The sequence below is a fragment of the Pecten maximus genome, chromosome 6 (assembly GCF_902652985.1).
Source record: "Pecten maximus chromosome 6, xPecMax1.1, whole genome shotgun sequence".
Classification (NCBI taxonomy): domain Eukaryota; kingdom Metazoa; phylum Mollusca; class Bivalvia; order Pectinida; family Pectinidae; genus Pecten; species Pecten maximus.
Genome location: NC_047020.1, coordinates 37,883,928 through 37,903,006, shown reverse-complemented (window position 1 = coordinate 37,903,006; position 19,079 = coordinate 37,883,928). Strand labels below are relative to the sequence as shown.

At 36.1% G+C, this 19,079-nt stretch overlaps 1 protein-coding gene across 2 annotated transcripts; it reads left to right on the top strand.

Annotated features, from left to right (window-relative positions):
* The first annotated feature begins 339 nt into the window (after positions 1-339).
* Positions 340-18,146, top strand: LOC117329697 (kelch-like protein 8). 2 transcript variants are annotated; one of them, XM_033887775.1, is made up of 9 exons: positions 340-455; positions 2,542-3,693; positions 4,420-4,563; positions 4,994-5,105; positions 5,383-5,551; positions 9,526-9,685; positions 10,422-10,623; positions 13,188-13,309; positions 16,828-16,959. In XM_033887775.1, exons 2-9 carry the CDS (start codon positions 2,640-2,642, stop codon positions 16,839-16,841), a joined length of 1,977 nt encoding a protein of 658 aa, XP_033743666.1. In that variant the 5' UTR covers positions 340-455; positions 2,542-2,639; the 3' UTR covers positions 16,842-16,959. The 2 variants fall into 2 exon arrangements, with proteins under 2 accessions (XP_033743666.1, XP_033743667.1); XM_033887776.1 differs by lacking the exon at positions 13,188-13,309 and having other exon boundaries at positions 16,828-18,146.
* Positions 18,147-19,079: the final 933 nt, after the last annotated feature.

Sequence of the window (19,079 nt, the reverse complement as noted above, 5' to 3'; positions counted from 1 at the left end):
TTGAAATTTTAGCATAAGCTGCTGCCGATGAACTTTGCAATCATTAATTGCACCAGAGACGTGTATGTCAGATATATATATACACGTCTCTGATTGCACCTGTATGCATGACTGAAAGCAGCTTTCGTGCATTGGCTTTCAAGATAAGAAGTAACTTCCGCGGCGACTTTGTGCTTCCTTAAATTCCTTCTCAATGTTTTTTTTTCTGATAAGGATATTTTTTTTATGATTTAAATAATAAAATTAGTCTTCTTTTATCTTATTTTAGTTCAGATAAAACTATTTTGATATTTTTATCGAGTTACCTCCCCTATTCCGTACAAAATATCCGGTATCCGGCTCTTTTCCCCGATTGATTACACTTCCCTAAACAGGTTCATGATGCTGATTTCGGCCTTCACACATGTAGGTCTACAAACGATGTTTCTATCGAATGTCCTAAAGGAAAGTAGAATGTAAGTATGAATTGCTTTTCCTTTTACTGCTGTGTTCCAAATGATACTTTTGAGTGAAATATTTGGTTTGTTTCATTATTGTGAATAAGATATATCCGGTAACAATGTTTGTTGTCGATGCCAAATTCTGTCTGCCTGTCATACAACATCTGGCAGAGTTCTGTTGTATCTATATATAGACATCGGAACAGGAAGAATCCTGCTGCCTTGGTACTATCAAAGAATTCCATCTGACGATTGAATTCCTAGGCAGAACGAAAAGTGTAACTATTTACTACAGACAGACTAGAGACAGTATATTTTCAATTTATAAATTTTCTAACAAATTCAGATGGAATTATATAAGAAGTAGAAACACAGCACGATGTCAGACTATACACATGCCTACACTTGTTTGTTATGATAAGCTTAGAACTGGTTGAGTCCTGTAAATAGAATGATTCAGAGCTAGCTAAAGAGAGGCCTTCTTCTTTAAACTAGCCTCAGATTATTAGCTGGAGTTTCCTCTCTGTTATACAATCATATAACTGCATTCTAGCCCGAGTTTCCTCTGCCCTGGCCCTCACACCAGACATGTTGTCAGGGCCAGAGGAAACTCAGGCTATGCAATTAGTTAATTTTGTATTGCTAATGGAGGATTTATTACCATTTTTACATGATCCAAATAAATTATACAGTTCATTATTATTATCAATTCTTAATTTAAGATTTAATTTAAGAAATCAATATTTGCTTTGTGTCTTCAAAGCTTTATCTGATATTAACATACAAATATTGCTGTAATGTGTTTACCAGGTACCAGACGTAACGTTAACCTTGATGCTGAAGGTTTAATATCAATTTACAGTTGCACATGCACAGTGCTTGATAAAAACTCAAAACTGTGCAGAAACCTCAACCATATCTGACTGGGGCATTTGCCAGCATATGATGTATAAAACAGCTTAAAGGGATTTTTTGTTCATCATATGTTTTTGAGCCTAGACTCTATTTTCATATGGTTATTAGAATAACAAGAAACGTTACAAAAACTCCTGAAATTGTTGACGATGACAATAATTGCCAGACTCTAGAACTGCTCAAACAAAAATACAAATAAAGAATGCTCCCTATATAAATGTTCTAGTCAGACATGGGTAAATACAACACTGACAAAATGTAACATTAGCCTAGTACAACAGTAATTACACCTGTCATTGCTCTGCATATGTGGCAGGTTCTAGTTGTCAGTAACTTTAAAATTGAAATGATATTAAATTGCGTTTTAGGACTCTCACAACTAAATAATTAATTTATTACTATATATTATTACTATAGTGACCCCATCCATTCATTTGCTTGTTTGAAGTTCAAATGATGTTAGATTTATATCGAATTTAAGTTTGAAGTTTTTTCTATCAGATATTTAATGTTGTTATTGTATAGGTTTAATGGCATATAAGAGCACATAACAGGGTACTCGAAAGACAGTAACCCTGACACTCACAATGCACTGGGGAACCCCCACCTGGGGAATTCCTGCCTATTTACACCTGAAATACTAGCTGCGTTAACTTACTGCTGGACGATGGACACACAATTTCTGACAGTGTAGGCATAGTATATGAATTCAATATATGTTCTACTGAATTACTACCTCATTCTGTTTTCAGTAGAAGTGTACGTATATTTTTGATTTTCCAAATCTCAAGACCCTACTCTTTATTCTCTTATATAGAAAGTACCCATTTAATGTGCTATTTACTCAGGAAATAGGTACAAACCTAAGAAACACATTTTCCTCAGGGACTTGAATCAGGTAAAACACCAGCTGATTGGCTGATTTAGTTGTGAGTCCTTTTAGCCTTTAGCGCAAAGAAGGGGGTAAGGATTTCCTATTAGATGGTTTGATTGGTTGAGCAGCAGATCCAGACTGCATGCAGGCTCGCGATCAGGGTCTTATCTCTGCTTGTAAAGAGACAATGCATTAACTGTTTTCCTTTTTTATGGACTTATATTGTTGTTAACTATATGTAATCTCATATTATCACATAATGTCACACCTTTCTCCAGTTTACCTATTATAATTCTATGTTGTTTTTTATAGGATGTAAGGCAGTGACAGAAAAACATGTGCTACTCTAGATCTCATACTGAGGTTGGGAACACTGAGTGGGACACTAGGAGTCGAGAACAGCCCTAGAGATGCCCGGTGCACCCCCCTTGCCTCAAAGGAGTGATAGCTTGCCAAGTAGTACAACGCCCCCTGTGCCCCCAAAACCTGCGACACATCAGCTGCCTAGTTTTAGACCTGTGAATGTAGCAAAGGAAGATAGTCCAACGAAGCACAAAGTCTCTAAGTCAAAATCATACCACGGTAACCTGAAAAAAATGGCTACGATAGAGCATTTAAATATTGAGTCGTCCATAACACAAGACTTTGAGTATAAAAGTCATTACAAACATAGCTTCAAAACGTTTTTAGAATTCTATGAGAAAGGTCAGTTATGTGACGTTGAAATCAAAGTTGGGGAGAAATCCTTTCGATGCCATAGGATGGTTTTAGCTTGTGTTAGTCAATATTTTCGCATTATGTTCATGTCGGAAATGTCAGAAAGTCGACAAGAAATAATAACAATTCATGACATTGATGAAAGTGCCATGGAAAAGCTTATCAAATTTGCATATACTTCAAAAATTCTTCTAAGTGTGGATACTGTTCAGCCAATTTTGTATGCTGCTTCAATACTTCAAATAGAAACTGTTGCTAAGGCCTGTTGTGAATTCATGAAAAAACATCTTCACCCAACAAATTGTATTGGCGTTCACAACTTCGCAGAACAACATAACAGAACAGAGCTAATGAAAATGGCTGATGATTATATTCTTGAAAATTTCTTAGAGGTCATAGAAACTGAAGAATTCAAGAATATCTCGGTGAGGCTCATGTGTACAATCATGGCGTCACCAGACCTCAATGTTAGCAGTGAAATTGAAGCCTATGAGTCTGTGATTAAATGGGTGAAGAAAGATACTGAAAATCGGAAAAAACATTTAGCGGAACTGTTGTCCCACCTGAAACTTCCGTTACTTAGTCTGCCGTATCTGCAGAGGCATGTCGTCACAGAAGAACTCATTAAGCATGACCTTGACTGTCGCGACCTTCTAGATGAGGCAAAGAACTATAAAATGTCTGTCGCTAACTTGCTTACTGATATCAGCATTTCTGAGAGAACACGACCACGGAAGAGTTATGCAGGTAATGTTATAAAGTACTCATAATGTATTGGATGACAGTAGATAATTAACTCATAGCTACATTTTTGCAGTTAGGTAGATCTATTCATCAATCTCATAAGGCCGGGACTGTTCGATCAGCTTCAGTGCTTGAACAGTTTCTGTTAGCTGCTACTTGGTCTTGAATTATAAATGCCTTGCTGCTTATATATAGAGCTCCTCAATATTTCTGTTCAGCTGGCGACTTGGCATATAAATGATAGGCTACTGACCTTCAACATCTGCTCAGGTGCTACTTTATATATATGGTGAATGGTATAAAGTGTCTAGTAAGTAAAAGTGATGATATAAAAAAAAATTGGTTCAACAAATGTATTGGTTTTTAACAAACAGACATTTGCTGGATGCGTATTATAAAAAATAGACATATTCATGATCAATGAAGTCATAGCGATGGTATAGGCAGGTAAATTGTCGAATTTTCCAGCCAATTAATCTGCCCCTTTATCAAGACACAAGTAAATTACAAACTATCATATACAGACATGGAACATGAAACAGTTACACACATCTAATGCTATATATGAATGCTTATAATTACTCTTGCACATGCACTCTAACTTTTAGCACAGTTAACAAATTTTAATTATCAGTAAAATAGTAAAATGTGGAATTCGCACACCCACAAAATATTTGCTATTAGCTATTAGAGTGTGGTGATATTGTATGTACTTTACTATATTTCCAGGTGTCCTGTTCTGTGTTGGTGGAAGAGGAGCCTCTGGAGATCCCTTCAAAAGTATTGAATGTTACGACTACAGGAAGAACAGGTGGTTTCAAGTATCAGAGATGAACACACGGAGACGCCATGTGGGCGTGTGCTGTGCTTCAGGTAAAACTTAGTAAATGACAGGAAAAAAATACAGGCATATGGAAAGTTATAAATTGTTATTCATGAAAATATTGTGATCAGACTCATAAGGAGGGGAAAATTCAGAATATTCATGTAATATTTATATAATATGGTGTATGTCTTTAACAGCATTTGGAAAAAAAGAAAACTGAAAGAAAGTGAAAATTCATATGAAGTATCGTTTTGCAAGGACATTTTCCAACAATATATAACCCTTAAATATATAGGCAGTAATTTGGAGGAAGATGTGTGAAAATAATAATAATAAATAGAAAAAATATGCATTCTGTGATTGTCTAAAGATTATCAGGTGAAGATGATCGACATCCTGTTGTAAAAAAGGAAATAGTATTCAAGACGTGATCCCTTTTGTAAGATATCTGTACTTAATCTGATGTTACTTGCTCAGATCTTCTGTATGCTGTTGGAGGACATGATGGGACTAAGCATCTAAACTCTGGGGAAGTGTTTGATCCTAAATCCAACACATGGACAAGTATTTCACCCATGTCAACTCCTCGGTATGTATAGTTAAGGTTTCAACTTGTGGTAGATGTAGTAAGATTACCCTAGGTACATGTCAACTAAAATTCATGCATACATTTTCAATTTTTCTTTGCAGTTGTCTTGTTTAAATTAATAAATAGAATTTCCTGTATTATCTTTTGTATATCATTGCTATTTGAAAATTTAATCAGATGACAGAATTTTATTTTTTACTCAAGATGCATTTCTTGTTAAAAGAGTTATTTCCCCTTACCCATACATCAAACTTACCATCTATATACTATATAACAGGCGTGGTATTGCCCTGGCATGTCTGGGAGGCCCAATCTACGCAGTGGGAGGTTTGGATGACTCTACCTGTTTTAATACGGTGGAAAGGTTCGACCATGGCTCTGACTCGTGGACTTTTGTAGCATCTATGAACACTCCGCGTGGTGGAGTGGGTGTGGCAGCCTTGAATGTAAGTTTGCATATCTATAGCAGTAGCTACTGATAATATATAACTGTAGAGATGCCATTTGTAGTACACAAATCTTAGCAGGAAATATTTAAGTTGATGTCTCATTATGATGGTCCAGGGACCTATCCAGGGTTATGTTGCTGCCTTTTATGGGTACTTTCCTCTCCACAAAAATGGACCAAAATTCACCATTTCCTGCTTAAAATTCCCCTTTTCCTCGCTGATATTGTTTACAATATCATTTATAAGAATTTTTCTCTGATTAACTCAATATTTTTATGCTAATTGTGTAATGTCACCAAATGCTCCAAGAATGTACCATATTTTGCATCTTTTCATAAAATTTTCCAGTGGGGTATGTCCTCAGCCATACACACCCCTAATGGTCTTGAATTGGTTTAATTCAGGCACCTTAGCTCAGGCTTCCCCCATGATTGCTCAATTGCTTCTTCCCCCTCAAACCTAGATTATTCCCTGTGATTTTGATATTTAATTGATATCATGATCAGATGATATTGTATTAAATATCTTCAAGATCTTCACATTGAGATAAATGTACTTAAAATATTATCTAAGATTATGTTTGGGAAGATTACATTAAACATTATGGTAGTTATATTTATCCATTCATAGTGCATTTCATATCTAGGGAGATTGCCACTTGGTTACGGTATTGTCTGTATTCAGCGAACTACCTTATTGAAAGTTTTCATTTTCCAATTTTTAGACACGTTGAAATGATTGTAATCTTTATTTATTTCACAACAATTGCAAAACAAGTTATATATCAACTTATAATCAATGACCCCTGTTGGCACAGATGGAAGCATACAAGGGGTCTCACTGTTGGAGAAAACCGAAATAACTGAAGAAAACCCACATTTTGTTTGGTTTGGTATTGTTTAATGGCCTCCCCTTTGTGCAAAATGCATGTGGTGAATGCATGTGCATTTTGGGAGGCTGCATTATGTTTGAGTTTCTCTCCTTGTGATAGCACGAATCTGATGAAGACACCCAGCATTAGAAAATTCTGACAATGTTACAATGGGCAAACCACTCCAAAAACTGCTAAACAGGAGTAGCATGTGCCATTTTCATAGACTGGGGTATGCCTTGACCACCATTGTATTAACATAAGAGGCAATGAAATTTCAGATCTTATTAGCCCACCATCATCAGATGGTGGGCTATTCAAATCGCCCTGCGTCCGTGGTCCGTCGTCCGTCCGTCCGTCCGTCCCTCCGTCCGTCCGTAAACAATTCTTGTTATCGCTAATCCTCAGAAAGTACTGAAGGGATCTTTCTCAAATTTCATATGTGGGTTCCCCTTGGTGCCTAGTTATGCATATTGCATTTTGAGACCAATCGGAGAACAACATGGCCGACAGGCAGCCATCTTGGATTTTGACAATTGAAGTTTGTTATCGCTATTTCTGAGAAAGTGCTGAAGAGATCTTTCTCAAATTTCATATGTAGGCTCCCCTTGGTGCCTAGTTATGCATATTGCATTTTGAGACCAATCGGAAAACAACATGGCCGACAGGCAGCCATCTTGGATTTTGACAATTGAAGTTTGTTATCGCTATTTCTGAGAAAGTACTGAAGGGATCTTTCTCAAATTTCATATGTAGGCTCCCCTTGGTGCCTAGTTATGCATATTGCATTTTGAGACCAATTGGAAAACAACATGGCCGATAGGCAGCCATCTTGGATTTTGATAATTGAAGTTTGTTATCGCTATTTCTGAGAAAGTACTGAAGGGATCTTTCTCAAATTTCATATGTAGGCTCCCCTTGGTGCCTAGCTATGCATATTACATTTTGAGACCAATCGGAAAACAACATGGCCGACAGGCAGCCATCTTGGATTTTGATAATTGAAATTTGTTATCGCTATTTCTGAGAAAGTACTGAAGGGATCTTTCTCAAATTTCATATATAGGTTCCCCATGGTGCCTAGTTATGCAAATTGCATTTTGAGACCAATCGGAAAACAACATGGCCGACAGGCAGCCATCTTGGATTTTGAAAATTGAAGTTTGTTATCGCTATTTCTGAGAAAGTACTGAAGGGATCTTTCTCAAATTTCATATGTTGATTCCCCTTGGTGCCTAGTTATGCATATTGCATTTTGAGACCAATCGGAAAACAACATGGCCGACAGGCAGCCATCTTGGATTTCGGCAATTGAAGTTTGTTTTCACTATTTCTGAGAAAGTTATGAAGGGATCTTTCTCAAATTTCATATGTATGTTTCCCTTGGTGCCTAGTTATGCATATTGCATTTTGAGACCTATCGGAAAACAACATGGCCGACAGGCAGCCATCTTGGATTTTGACAATTGAAGTTTAATATCGCTATTTCTGAGAAAGTACTGAAGGGATCTTTCTCAAATTTCATATGTAGATTTCCCTTGGTGCCTAGTTATGCATATTGCATATTGAGACCGATTGGAAAACAAACATGGCCGACAGGCAGCCATCTTGGATTTTGACAATTGAAGTTTGTTATCGCTATTTCTGAGAAAGTACTGAAGGGATCTTTCTCAAATTTTCGTATTTAGGTCCAATTGAAGTTTGTTATCGCTATTTTAAAAAAGGAAATAGTATTCAAGACGTGATCCCTTTTGTAAGATATCTGTACTTAATCTGATGTTACTTGCTCAGATCTTCTGTATGCTGTTGGAGGACATGATGGGACTAAGCATCTAAACTCTGGGGAAGTGTTTGATCCTAAATCCAACACATGGACAAGTATTTCACCCATGTCAACTCCTCGGTATGTATAGTTGAGGTTTCAACTTGTGGTAGATGTAGTAAGATTACCCTAGGTACATGTCAACTAAAATTCATGCATACATTAACAATTTTTCTTTGCAGTTGTCTTGTTTAAATTAAAAAATAGAATTTCCTGTATTATTTTTTGTATATCATTGCTATTTGAAAATTTAATCAGATGACAGAATTTTATTTTGTACTCAAGATGCATTTCTTGTTAAAAGAGTTATTTCCCCTTACCCATACATCAAACTTACCATCTATGTACTATATAACAGGCGTGGTATTGCCCTGGCATGTCTGGGAGGTCCAATCTATGCAGTGGGAGGTTTGGATGACTCTACCTGTTTTAATACTGTGGAAAGGTTCGACCATGGCTCTGACTCGTGGACTTTTGTAGCATCTATGAACACTCCGCGTGGGGGAGTTGGTGTGGCAGCATTGAATGTAAGTTTGCATTTTTATAGCGGTAACGGCTGATAACATATAACTGTAGAGATGCCGTTCATAGTACACAAATCTTAGCAGGAAATATTTTAAGTTGATGTCTCATTATGATGGTCCAGGGACCTAGCCAGGGTTATGTTGCTGCTGTTTATGGGTTATTTCCTCTCTGCAAAAATGGACCACAATTTCCCATTTCCTGCTTAAAATTCCCTTTTTCCTCACTAATAATGTTTTGAATATCATTTATGAAAATTTTTCTGTTATTAACTCAATATCTTTATGCTAATTGTGTAATGTCACCAAATGCTCCAAAAATGTACCATTTTGCATGTCCTCAGCCTTCCACTCCCCTAATGGTCTTGAATTGGTGTAATTCATGCACCTTAGCTCAGACTTCCCCCTTGATTGCTCAATTGCTTACTATATTTCCCCCATTTTTCTACAGAGGGCTTCTTTCCCCTCAAACCTAGATTATTCCCTGCGATTTTGATATATAATTGGTATCAGATTATATTGTATTAAATATCTTCAAGATCTTCACATATGCTTCATACTTTTTATAATTATTTTATTAATTTATCTATAGCACTTAGTTTTTTTTTCTCCTGAAAACTTACAGGTAGTATAAAACAAGAGCCATTGATCAGTATTAAAAACTGGCTGTACATGTTGAAAGCTTGTAGTCAACAAATTATTTTATCCTGTTAATGATTTAAAGTATTTACATGTTACACCTTTCTAACTGGTGCAGGGCTGTCTCTATGCTGTTGGTGGAAATGATGGAGTTTCCTCCCTTGACAAATGTGAAATGTACAATCCGTTCATTAATAAATGGTCGTTCATTGCCTCGATGAACCGACACCGAGCTGGAGCAGGAGTAGCCGTACTGGATGGATATATTTATGTCGTAGGTAAGTAAAACCAAACTCTTATTGATTAAAAAACTAAAGAATTGGTATGAATACACAGTTTTTGGTTTAATTACAATAATTAGACTTGAAATTGTGTGTACATGTGGAGAATACCTCGTAAGTAATTCATTATATTTTTTCAAATTTATTTTCGAAGTGCTAAATCATTAGGTTCATACATGTATGTTTGCATTTCATGTGCAATGTTTTACATATATAATTATATAACATGTTATGCTTAATGTGGTACAGGAATGATGATTAATCTAATCAACCTCCCTTTTAGAACATGTACATCACAAGATTAACTTTATTGAGAGAGGTTTCAAGACTAGCCCACGATTGACCCTAGGTGGTCTCAATAGAGAGATTTCAAGACCTGCACATGATTAACTTCAGATGGTCTCAATAGAGTGGTTTCAAGACCAGCACATGATTAATTTCAGGTGGTCTCAATAGAGAGGTTTCAAGACAAGGCTATGATTGACCCCAGGTGGTCTCAATAGAGTGGTTTCAAGACCAGCACATGATTGACCCCAGGTGGTCTCAATAGAGAGGTTTCGAGACTAGCCCATTATTGGCCCAAGGTGATTTCTATGGAGAGGTTTCACTTTACATGAGGATTCAGATTTATCTTGTTTTTGTTAAGTAGTATTGATTAAGTGATAATTGTTTCTGGAGTTTTTAATTTTTGTGCTTTTTTCCGTTGCACTATATATAATCTTCAATATTGTAGGTGGGTTTGATGATAATGCACCACTGGATTCTTGTGAGCAGTACGACCCAAGGTCAGATAAATGGACTACAGTGGCTAGTATGTCCTGTTGTCGTGGGGGAGTCGGTGTTGGAACCATGGGTGGAAGACTGTACGCTGTAGGAGGACATGATGGCACGAACTATCTCAGCTCTGTGGAGGCCTACGATCCACTCACAAACAGGTATAGAGTGAATAATGAAACGGTCACAACATTATATTCTTAATTATGTTTAAGAGTTGTCTTTCTTTATTTGAAACATGATGTTGATTCCAACACTGTTTTTTACTCATATTATTTATATTTAGTATATTTGACCAAATAAAAACTACCTTAGTCTGTAAGTGCTTCCCTCACCTTTTCCCTGGAAAAGAGGATGCTAGAAGTGCTTTTAATTGATTTGAGATTTAGAATTTTTTTATACCCCCATGTTGAAACTTTCCTTTCTTGAAACAAACCGGTGTATTTCTGTTAGAACAAGGTGCAACATTGCTACAACTATTTGCTAGGCAAAATCATTTCTCACTTCTGTACAGGTATGTATATGAATTGATAATTCAGTGCTGGTTAGATTGTATTTATTGTCAATATAAATGCAGTCTTGATGACAGATAAATAGAATGGCGCCATGAATATTTATCTGTCACCTAGATTGCATTTATAGTAACATTGAATACAATCTAACCAGCGTTAAATTATTAAATTTACATAATTTTTTTTTAAAACCTGTCTTTCTTAAATAAGTACACCCTTATATTTACCCATATCCCTGTATGTTCATTTGAAAGAATGGCATCTTTAAATTAAATTTCTTTCTGTGATTGATTCGCAACCAGTCTTACACACAAATGTACTGCATAGCACCAAAATGATGTCATAGTAATGCAATTGTTCACAATCATAATCCTCACTGCGTTTGATTCATTCATAGCTTATAGGGAAACATTGCCATGACATTGATCAAAATGGTGTTACAATCATATTGTGTGATGTTGACTGCATCTATCCGCTCTTTTTTTAGTAGTCACTCTTTCTGAGATCTGCTAGTGCAGAATGCACTGTATTTGATGTTTTTCTAAGGTTTATAATGTTGTATTATTTCATTTAAGATATTTCTCTTTGTATTTTCTGTTTGGCCCATATTTCATAATATTCATTATTACTGCATTACAGAATACTTTAAAAGATTAAGGTCAATCATGGTTTGGATATTTCTGAACACTTTCATGATCAGTTAGTTTTTTTGTGTGCTGTTGATATATATTTATAACATATGAATATTTATGTATCATAATTGTATTTCATTTGTTTTGATGGGAGGTATATTTATATTATTGTACAGTTTTTGGAAGTCAGAATTATGTAGTCCATTGTGAAGGAGATGACCTTTATCTGTTTCTGTTTTTCTACCAAATCTATTAAAAGAATCAGAATATCTCGGATGTGTTAAAATCCCCCAGTTTGAACTTCTCAAGAGATGTGAACTCAATTGTCCCATGATAATGTTATATCAGTATTGCTATAAGCATGGTTTGTCTACCCAATTGGCATAGCACATTTGATAGTATATACATTACTAAGCACAATAGACTTATAATTCATAAAATGGTTTTCAAGTGCAACTTTGATTTTACATTTTTGATGTAGGTGAAATAATAGGATTCAGGAATACATGGTCAACACACAGTTCAGTCATACTTTAGGTATCTGATGAAAAAGAAACCAGCAAAATCAAAAAACACAAAACAGGTCATGTAATCCCATAGTGTTACATAATATGCTGTATTATTAGTCCCCTACCAGTAAAACCAGGAGGACTATAGGTTTCCTTCCCATCCGTCTGCCTGTCAGTCCATACACTCGGTTTTCCATACTTTTCTCAGCCATTCTTAAGGTATGTTGGTAAAAGTTGGTATGTAACTTCAGTATGAGTAGCTACAGGTCAATTTCAGTTTCTAGTTTTTGGGTCAAGGTCACTCTTACAAGTTTTAGAAGGGGACGGTACATGTATACGTAGGGGACATGTAATGCTTTAGCAATACCCAGCATGCTTGTTATTTTTTCCTCAGATTATATACCTATGGATCAGGAAAGAATATGAAGTTGGGTTGAGATAGCTGCATTTATTTTTTTAAGTTTGATTTTTTAAAAGTAATTTAATGATACCACGCTTTCATTCACAGCTTCATTTGTTATATTAGTCATTCAGTATTTTCACACACCGCTGCATTGATATGATGAAATCTAAAATGATGCAATTTTTCCCTTCACAAACGTATAAAAAGCTGCATGGGCAAAGTCACAAATACATGTATAGTGTACAATTATGAGATAATACTGTGAATACAAATGAGTTATTGCCATTACAATTACCTCCCTCCAGATTTAATAATGATCGTTTTTCCTTTCTGATTATTCAATTTACCTCCCACTACATTAAATTGACCTGACTGTTTGATTTACCTCCCACTGCATTAAATTGACCTGACTGTTTGATTTACCTCCCACTACATTAAATTGACCTGACTGTTTGATTTGCCTCCCGCTACATTAAATTGACCTGACTTTTCCATTTACCTCCCACTACATTAAATTGACCTGATCTGACTTTTCCATTTACCTCCCACTACATTGAATGGACCTGACTGTTTGATTTGCCTCCCACTACATTATATTGACCTGACTTTTCTATTTACCTCCCACTACATTAAGCTGACCCTTTTACCTCCCTCTATATTGCCACACAGATGGGATCCTGTAAGTAGTATTGCGATGAGGCAGGCGGGAGGGGGTGTGACCCATCTCTCCTGCAGTGCTGACATTCTACTGGAAGTTTGCTACAACAGTCGATCGCTCAATGACGGAGCAGGTATCAACAGCTTGCTGCATTCATGGTTCAATGTTGTCCAATTTCACTCTTTGTAGAAACTCATCATTACCATTCAGATGTACTCTAAACTTTACCCACTGAAAGATTTAATTTAAGATAAAAATAATCCACCAGTTTTAGTTGACTTAGAATAGAGCAGGTAAAAATATTTTAATGATAAATCAAATTAATTTGGCATACATTTGATGACCTATTGAAATTCAAAGTAATGATATCATGCTAAAATTTTGATGTGTATGTAATAGGTGCATAATTCATATTTAAAGTACAAACTTACACTCTGTTTCAAAAATTTCTAAAAGTTTAACCTGTATTTTCATAATTGTCACTTTATCAAAAATCTTCTGGACAAGAATCACCAGGTGTTTGGATGGTGTAATTTCACACCCCAGATTGAATATCCCCCCAAAAATTAAATCTAAAGTGGTTCTTTTTCTTATTCCAATATAAGAACTACAGAACTGAATGCCATGATGATTATATATTGGTGTTGTGTTTGAGAGACAAGTATCATGTCGGATATTCCGTCTTTTCCTGATACAGAGTTATCTGCTCTTGTGAGCAGGTATTGATTGTTAGGTCATTAAGTGTGCTTGAGAAAATTGTCATTTTCTCACTTTATGATGTTACTCTCACAAATAAATGTCAACAAACAATATCTACTCACAAGGGCAGATAACTCTGTATAACCAAAAGACAGAATTATCAGTAGAGGCATATGTATAGATTTATTTACACTGTACCTATAGTATCATAGGGTGTGCAGCTAGGAAACTAAAAGCAGATTTGAAGAATTATTCGTGGAATTTTCTGTGAGCATGATCAGTGTTGTAAACATTTCACACTTTAACTGGTAGAAAATAGGAAAACTTGTGACTGGAATAAGATAACTATTAGTAATTGGTGATAATCAAACAACGATAATGGATTTGTATATATAGCTGCTTCGAGTAGAGCCATGTTGTGAAGGCTAGGCTTGTGGATATAGCAAAAATATTGAGCCTACTTCATTTTGAAAACATAGTGGAGAAAAATAATTTCAATCAAGAAACACATTTGTACCATTAGATCTTACATGGAGATTAGCCCATGACTATAAATAAGTCCACCCAAATATATGGTTATTCAATAGAATTAGCAACATCTGCTATATTAATTGTTCTGTTATAAGCTCATCTCCTGAATATGAGTCAGCGGTAACGATTACGTGTTGGCCCCTGGGCTTTTTGTAGGATAACTACAGTACTACATATATCTAGTCTGCCATTTTGATGCCAAAGTGGCATGGTAGGCTTTTGTGCTAATGTTGCAAAAATGTTCTTTCTGTAGTGTATCTGCATCATTATGAAGACAAGAAGCATTTTTCAGAAATCCATAAATAATACACAAAATTTTATTTTCATGATTTTTTTTTTCAAAGATTTATGCATTTGACGTTAAAACCTTTCAGTGATTTATTTCATTTTATAATTTGTAGCTGCATTGTGATTTATGTGTCAGGAATTAAAATCCTTTCAATAATTTATTTCGTTTTATAAATTATAGCTCCTTTGTTATGACATACACCATCACATAAATTTTAGAAATCTGTCACAAGGAAAATTCTGTTGATAAATGTAGGAAAGCCCATAGGCAGGTCTGTTTGTCTTTACATTTGGCTAAGTATGTAGGGTATAATAGCTGTAAAATATTTTGTAAAGTATGTAGGGCATAATAGCTATAAAATATCAAAATCCTTTTATAAAACTCTGTATGCCTTCATCCGTTTCAGGAATCTATGTTGTTTGCATGCCTCTATCGTATATATAAGAATGCTATTTCTTGTTGTGCCTGGGCTTTGTTTTATGCATTTATTATCACGGATCTAGATCACTTTACTTTTAACTCTGAAACTCCCCTTTTTAGCTCACCTGGTCCAAGTTTATGCCATACTGTGGTGTCCGTCATCTGTCATCAGTCCGTCTGTACATCCATCCATCCGTTAAAAATTGAACTAAAACGGCTTCTTCTTCATAACCATCTATTGAAATTAAACCTAATTTGATCCAAAGTATCTGTAAGTGGTGGAAATTTTAAAAAGTTACAAATGGTTGAGCTGACCCCCAAGGGGCTGAGGGGTGGGGCCAAAAGGGAGCAATTTTGCTCTATTGCTCTGGAACAAAGTAATGGATATCGCTCATATTTGACTGGTCGCATCTCAAGATGGTGGGGATGAAATTGATAGCTACAAATTGTGGGTCTGACCCCCAGGGGCCTGTGAGGCAGTCCAAAAGGTAGCAAGGTAACACAATCCTATTGTAAAATCAGGCTCTGCGGTCTTTCCCCACTTCCAGGGACTTATTCTTTTGATTATAGTTTTGAAACCATTGAGATCTCCATCCAATAGTCATATATACCTTTGTAGAGCATCAAGAGATAAACACAATCGTAATGTAAAATAGGCCCTAGGGCCTTAGTTTCTTTGAGATATGTTTGAAACTGTTGAGATCCCCTGCCCATAACCATATATAGCATTGCTGGGCATCAAACAATTAATATGTTCATGTTGTAAAAATAGGCCTTGGGGTCTTTCTCCCTACTCCGAGGGACTTAGTTCCTTTGTAATTTCTTTGAGGTCCTGACCCCATAACCATATTTATAGCATTGCTTAAACACAATCCTGATATAAAATTAGGCCCTTGTGTCTTTCCCCACTCCAAGGAACTTAGTTTCTTCAAACACGATCATGTTGTGAAAACAATCTCTTGTTTTTTTTTTCACATCGGTAGACTTGGTTTCCGCCTGGGTTATATCCTTGAAGTAGTTGAAATCCCTCCCCATGACCATATATATCATTGTTCAAATTCAGCATGTAAAGCTATCAATGAGTTGAAAATGGACATTATTTTAATGTTTGGTCAAATCAAACCAGGTGAGTGAAACAGGCCATTTGGGCCTCTTGTTTTAAATGCGAAAATTCCAACTTGTGCGGACATGGAAAAAGATATCCAAATTTTCCTTTGTCGTAGGGAAACACAAACTGGTTTCATCATTCACTTAAGGCTGATATGTGTTCAGGGTGAACATTTTAAAACTCTCATGAAGTGAATGGTCTTAATGTGATTGAGGCATAAATTTCTGTAGAAATTGATTGATATGGTACTAATTAAAATACAATTTTGAATGCTATTTATAGAACTATAAATGCACTGATGGGGAAATCTCAATAAATATATGTTAATTGGCTACTTTATTCAATACTATAAAATGGGAGCTCAGCAGTCAAAAAGCGTCTTTTGTTTGATTTCACTGACAGTTGTTGATTTTTTTGTGTGTCAAAATATTTAGATCTTTGTAATGTAAGTGCCAGTGTTGTGTTCTTGTTTATGAAAATATGATTGTCAGAAATTTAAATTGATAGCAAAGTCTCGAGCATTTGATGATGTTTCCAGTAGAATAACTTTTGTAACAAGTTTGTATCTCTGTATATAAATATAGATTTTCTTGTTTTCTCACAGCTGGAAAGCTCTGACAGACATCTGTCATTGCAGAGCTGGGGCAGGTTTGGCCTATTGCAACATGTGTCCTGTCGCTCTCCAGCTATCAAGTACTCAGATGAAGGAGCAACTCCACTGCATGTAGGAGGATTCTAGTGGATTGTGGGAGGAGTCTAATGGATTGTAGGAGGAATATCATGAATAGTGGGAGGAGTCTCATGGATAGTAGGAGGAATATCATGAATAGCGGGAGGAGTCTAATGGATTGTAGGAGGCATATCATGAATAGTGGGAGGAGTCTAATGGATTGTAGGAGGAATATCATGAATAGTGGGAGGAGTCTAATGGATTGTAGGAGGAATATCACGAATGGTGGGAGGATCTCATGGATTGTAGGAGGCATATCTTGGAAAGTGGGAGGAGTCTAATGGATTGTAGGAATAATATCATGAATAATGGGAGGAGTCAGATGGATTAAATGGTGGGAGAAGTCTTATGGATAGTAGAAAGAATATCATGAATAGTGGGAGGAATCAGATGGATTGTAGGAGGCATATCATGAATAGTGGGAGGAGTCTAATTGATTGTAGGAGGAGTCTCAGGTTGATTATAGGATGAAAAAGATGATGCATTGAAATGGGGGAGTTTGGTAGATTATGGGACGAGTTTGATGGCTGTAGCAGAAGTTTGATGGGCTATCACCAAAACCACCTGTAACATTGATGGAGTCAAGATATTTGAAGGTTTGGTATGGCTGGAAAGAGGCAGTCTATTGATGGAGCATAGTGATGTGTTTTGTACAAGACTCCCACACCATCAATGGTGACATATAGACCATTACAGTTACAATATATCCTTGTGCTGTTAATGAAACTTGAAGGTTAGATGTTGGATGAGTCAAATTTTGTGTGAATTCTAGTCAGTTTGAGGCACACATTGACCTCTTCAAAGCAAGAAATTAATGAACAGCAATCTTGTGTGACAAGAGCTGGAAAATGACAATACATGTATACCCTGCTTCAGGTTTTGTTTTGGTGTGACATTTTGTAAAATTGATATATGTAACACCTGGCCATGTATGGATAGAAGCGTCAGAATGAGACACAGACAAAAATACCACCAGTCATATAGCGCACCCTTGCATTCAGTTTGTACTGGAAGGTTTAGGTGAAATTTGATTAATGTGATGATTTTCATACTTTTGATGCGTTTTTCAGCGAGTCTTGATGTGCAATATATTAATTACTTGTACCTGATGTTGGTACAAGCAGTTGGCCTAAAGACGTGATAGAATACAGCTTAAAACTGTTTTTAACATTAAAAATATATTTAAATTTTTTTGTATAAAGTGTTTTGTTGGTGTAGCTAAAGCTTGATGTATTGTCAAGTATGCTTTATATCCTGTCCCATTTGATTGTTTGTCAATGATTCTTTTGTTATGAAACTGACTTAATTGGGTAATCAATGAGTATATCACCAGTACTACAGTAGGGGACTATAGGTTTGTACTCCATCTGTCAGTCCCCCACCAGTACTACAGGAGGGGACTATAGGTTTGTACTCCATCTGTCAGTCCCCCACCAGTACTACAGGAGGGGACTATAGGTTTGTACTCCATCTGTCAGTCCCCCACCAGTACTACTGGAGGGGACTATAGGTTTGTACTCCATCTGTCAGTCCTCCACCAGTACTACTGGAGGGGACTATAGGTTTGTACTCCATCTGTCAGTCCCCCACCAGTACTACTGGAGGAGACTATAGGTTTGTACTCCATCTGTCAGTCCCCCACCAGTACTACTGGAGGGGACTATAGGTTTGTACTCCATCTGTCAGGCCTCCACCAGTACTACTGGAGGGGACTATAGGTTTGTACTCCATCTGTCAGTCCCCTACCAGTAATATGTCCCTGTGTTATATCTATGGATGATATACTAGTACATGTATTATCTAATTCTTCATCTTAAACTGCCAAATTTTGTGTGAAGTACATCTGGATAATGTAATATTGAATACTATGATAACCTTTTTATACCATACTCTACAAAAGAGGTATTGCTCTTTTTTAACCATGCATGTGTCGAAATGTTTGAGGAATTTCCTGAAGTCTACATCATCTATTTACAGTAATTGCCAAATTTTTCATAAATGAAGACTTTTTGGGATAGTGGAATATTTTGAGGTAAATCAAGTCTCCTATGAGGCAACTCCTCTATACAGAGTTGTGGTCCTTTATTTATTTTATATATCATACATTGGCTTCAGACTAGATATTT

What these genes read in the sequence shown, in the direction of transcription:
- LOC117329697 (XM_033887775.1), top strand. Translation starts at nt 2,640, where the DNA reads ATGCCCGGTGCACCCCCCTTGCCTCAAAGGAGTGATAGCTTGCCAAGT. An exon ending in TCACCCATGTCAACTCCTCG is followed by an intron (nt 5,106 to 5,382) that starts GTATGTATAGTT and finishes ACTATATAACAG; the next exon opens with GCGTGGTATTGCCCTGGCAT. An exon ending in TGGATATATTTATGTCGTAG is followed by an intron (nt 9,686 to 10,421) that starts GTAAGTAAAACC and finishes TCAATATTGTAG; the next exon opens with GTGGGTTTGATGATAATGCA.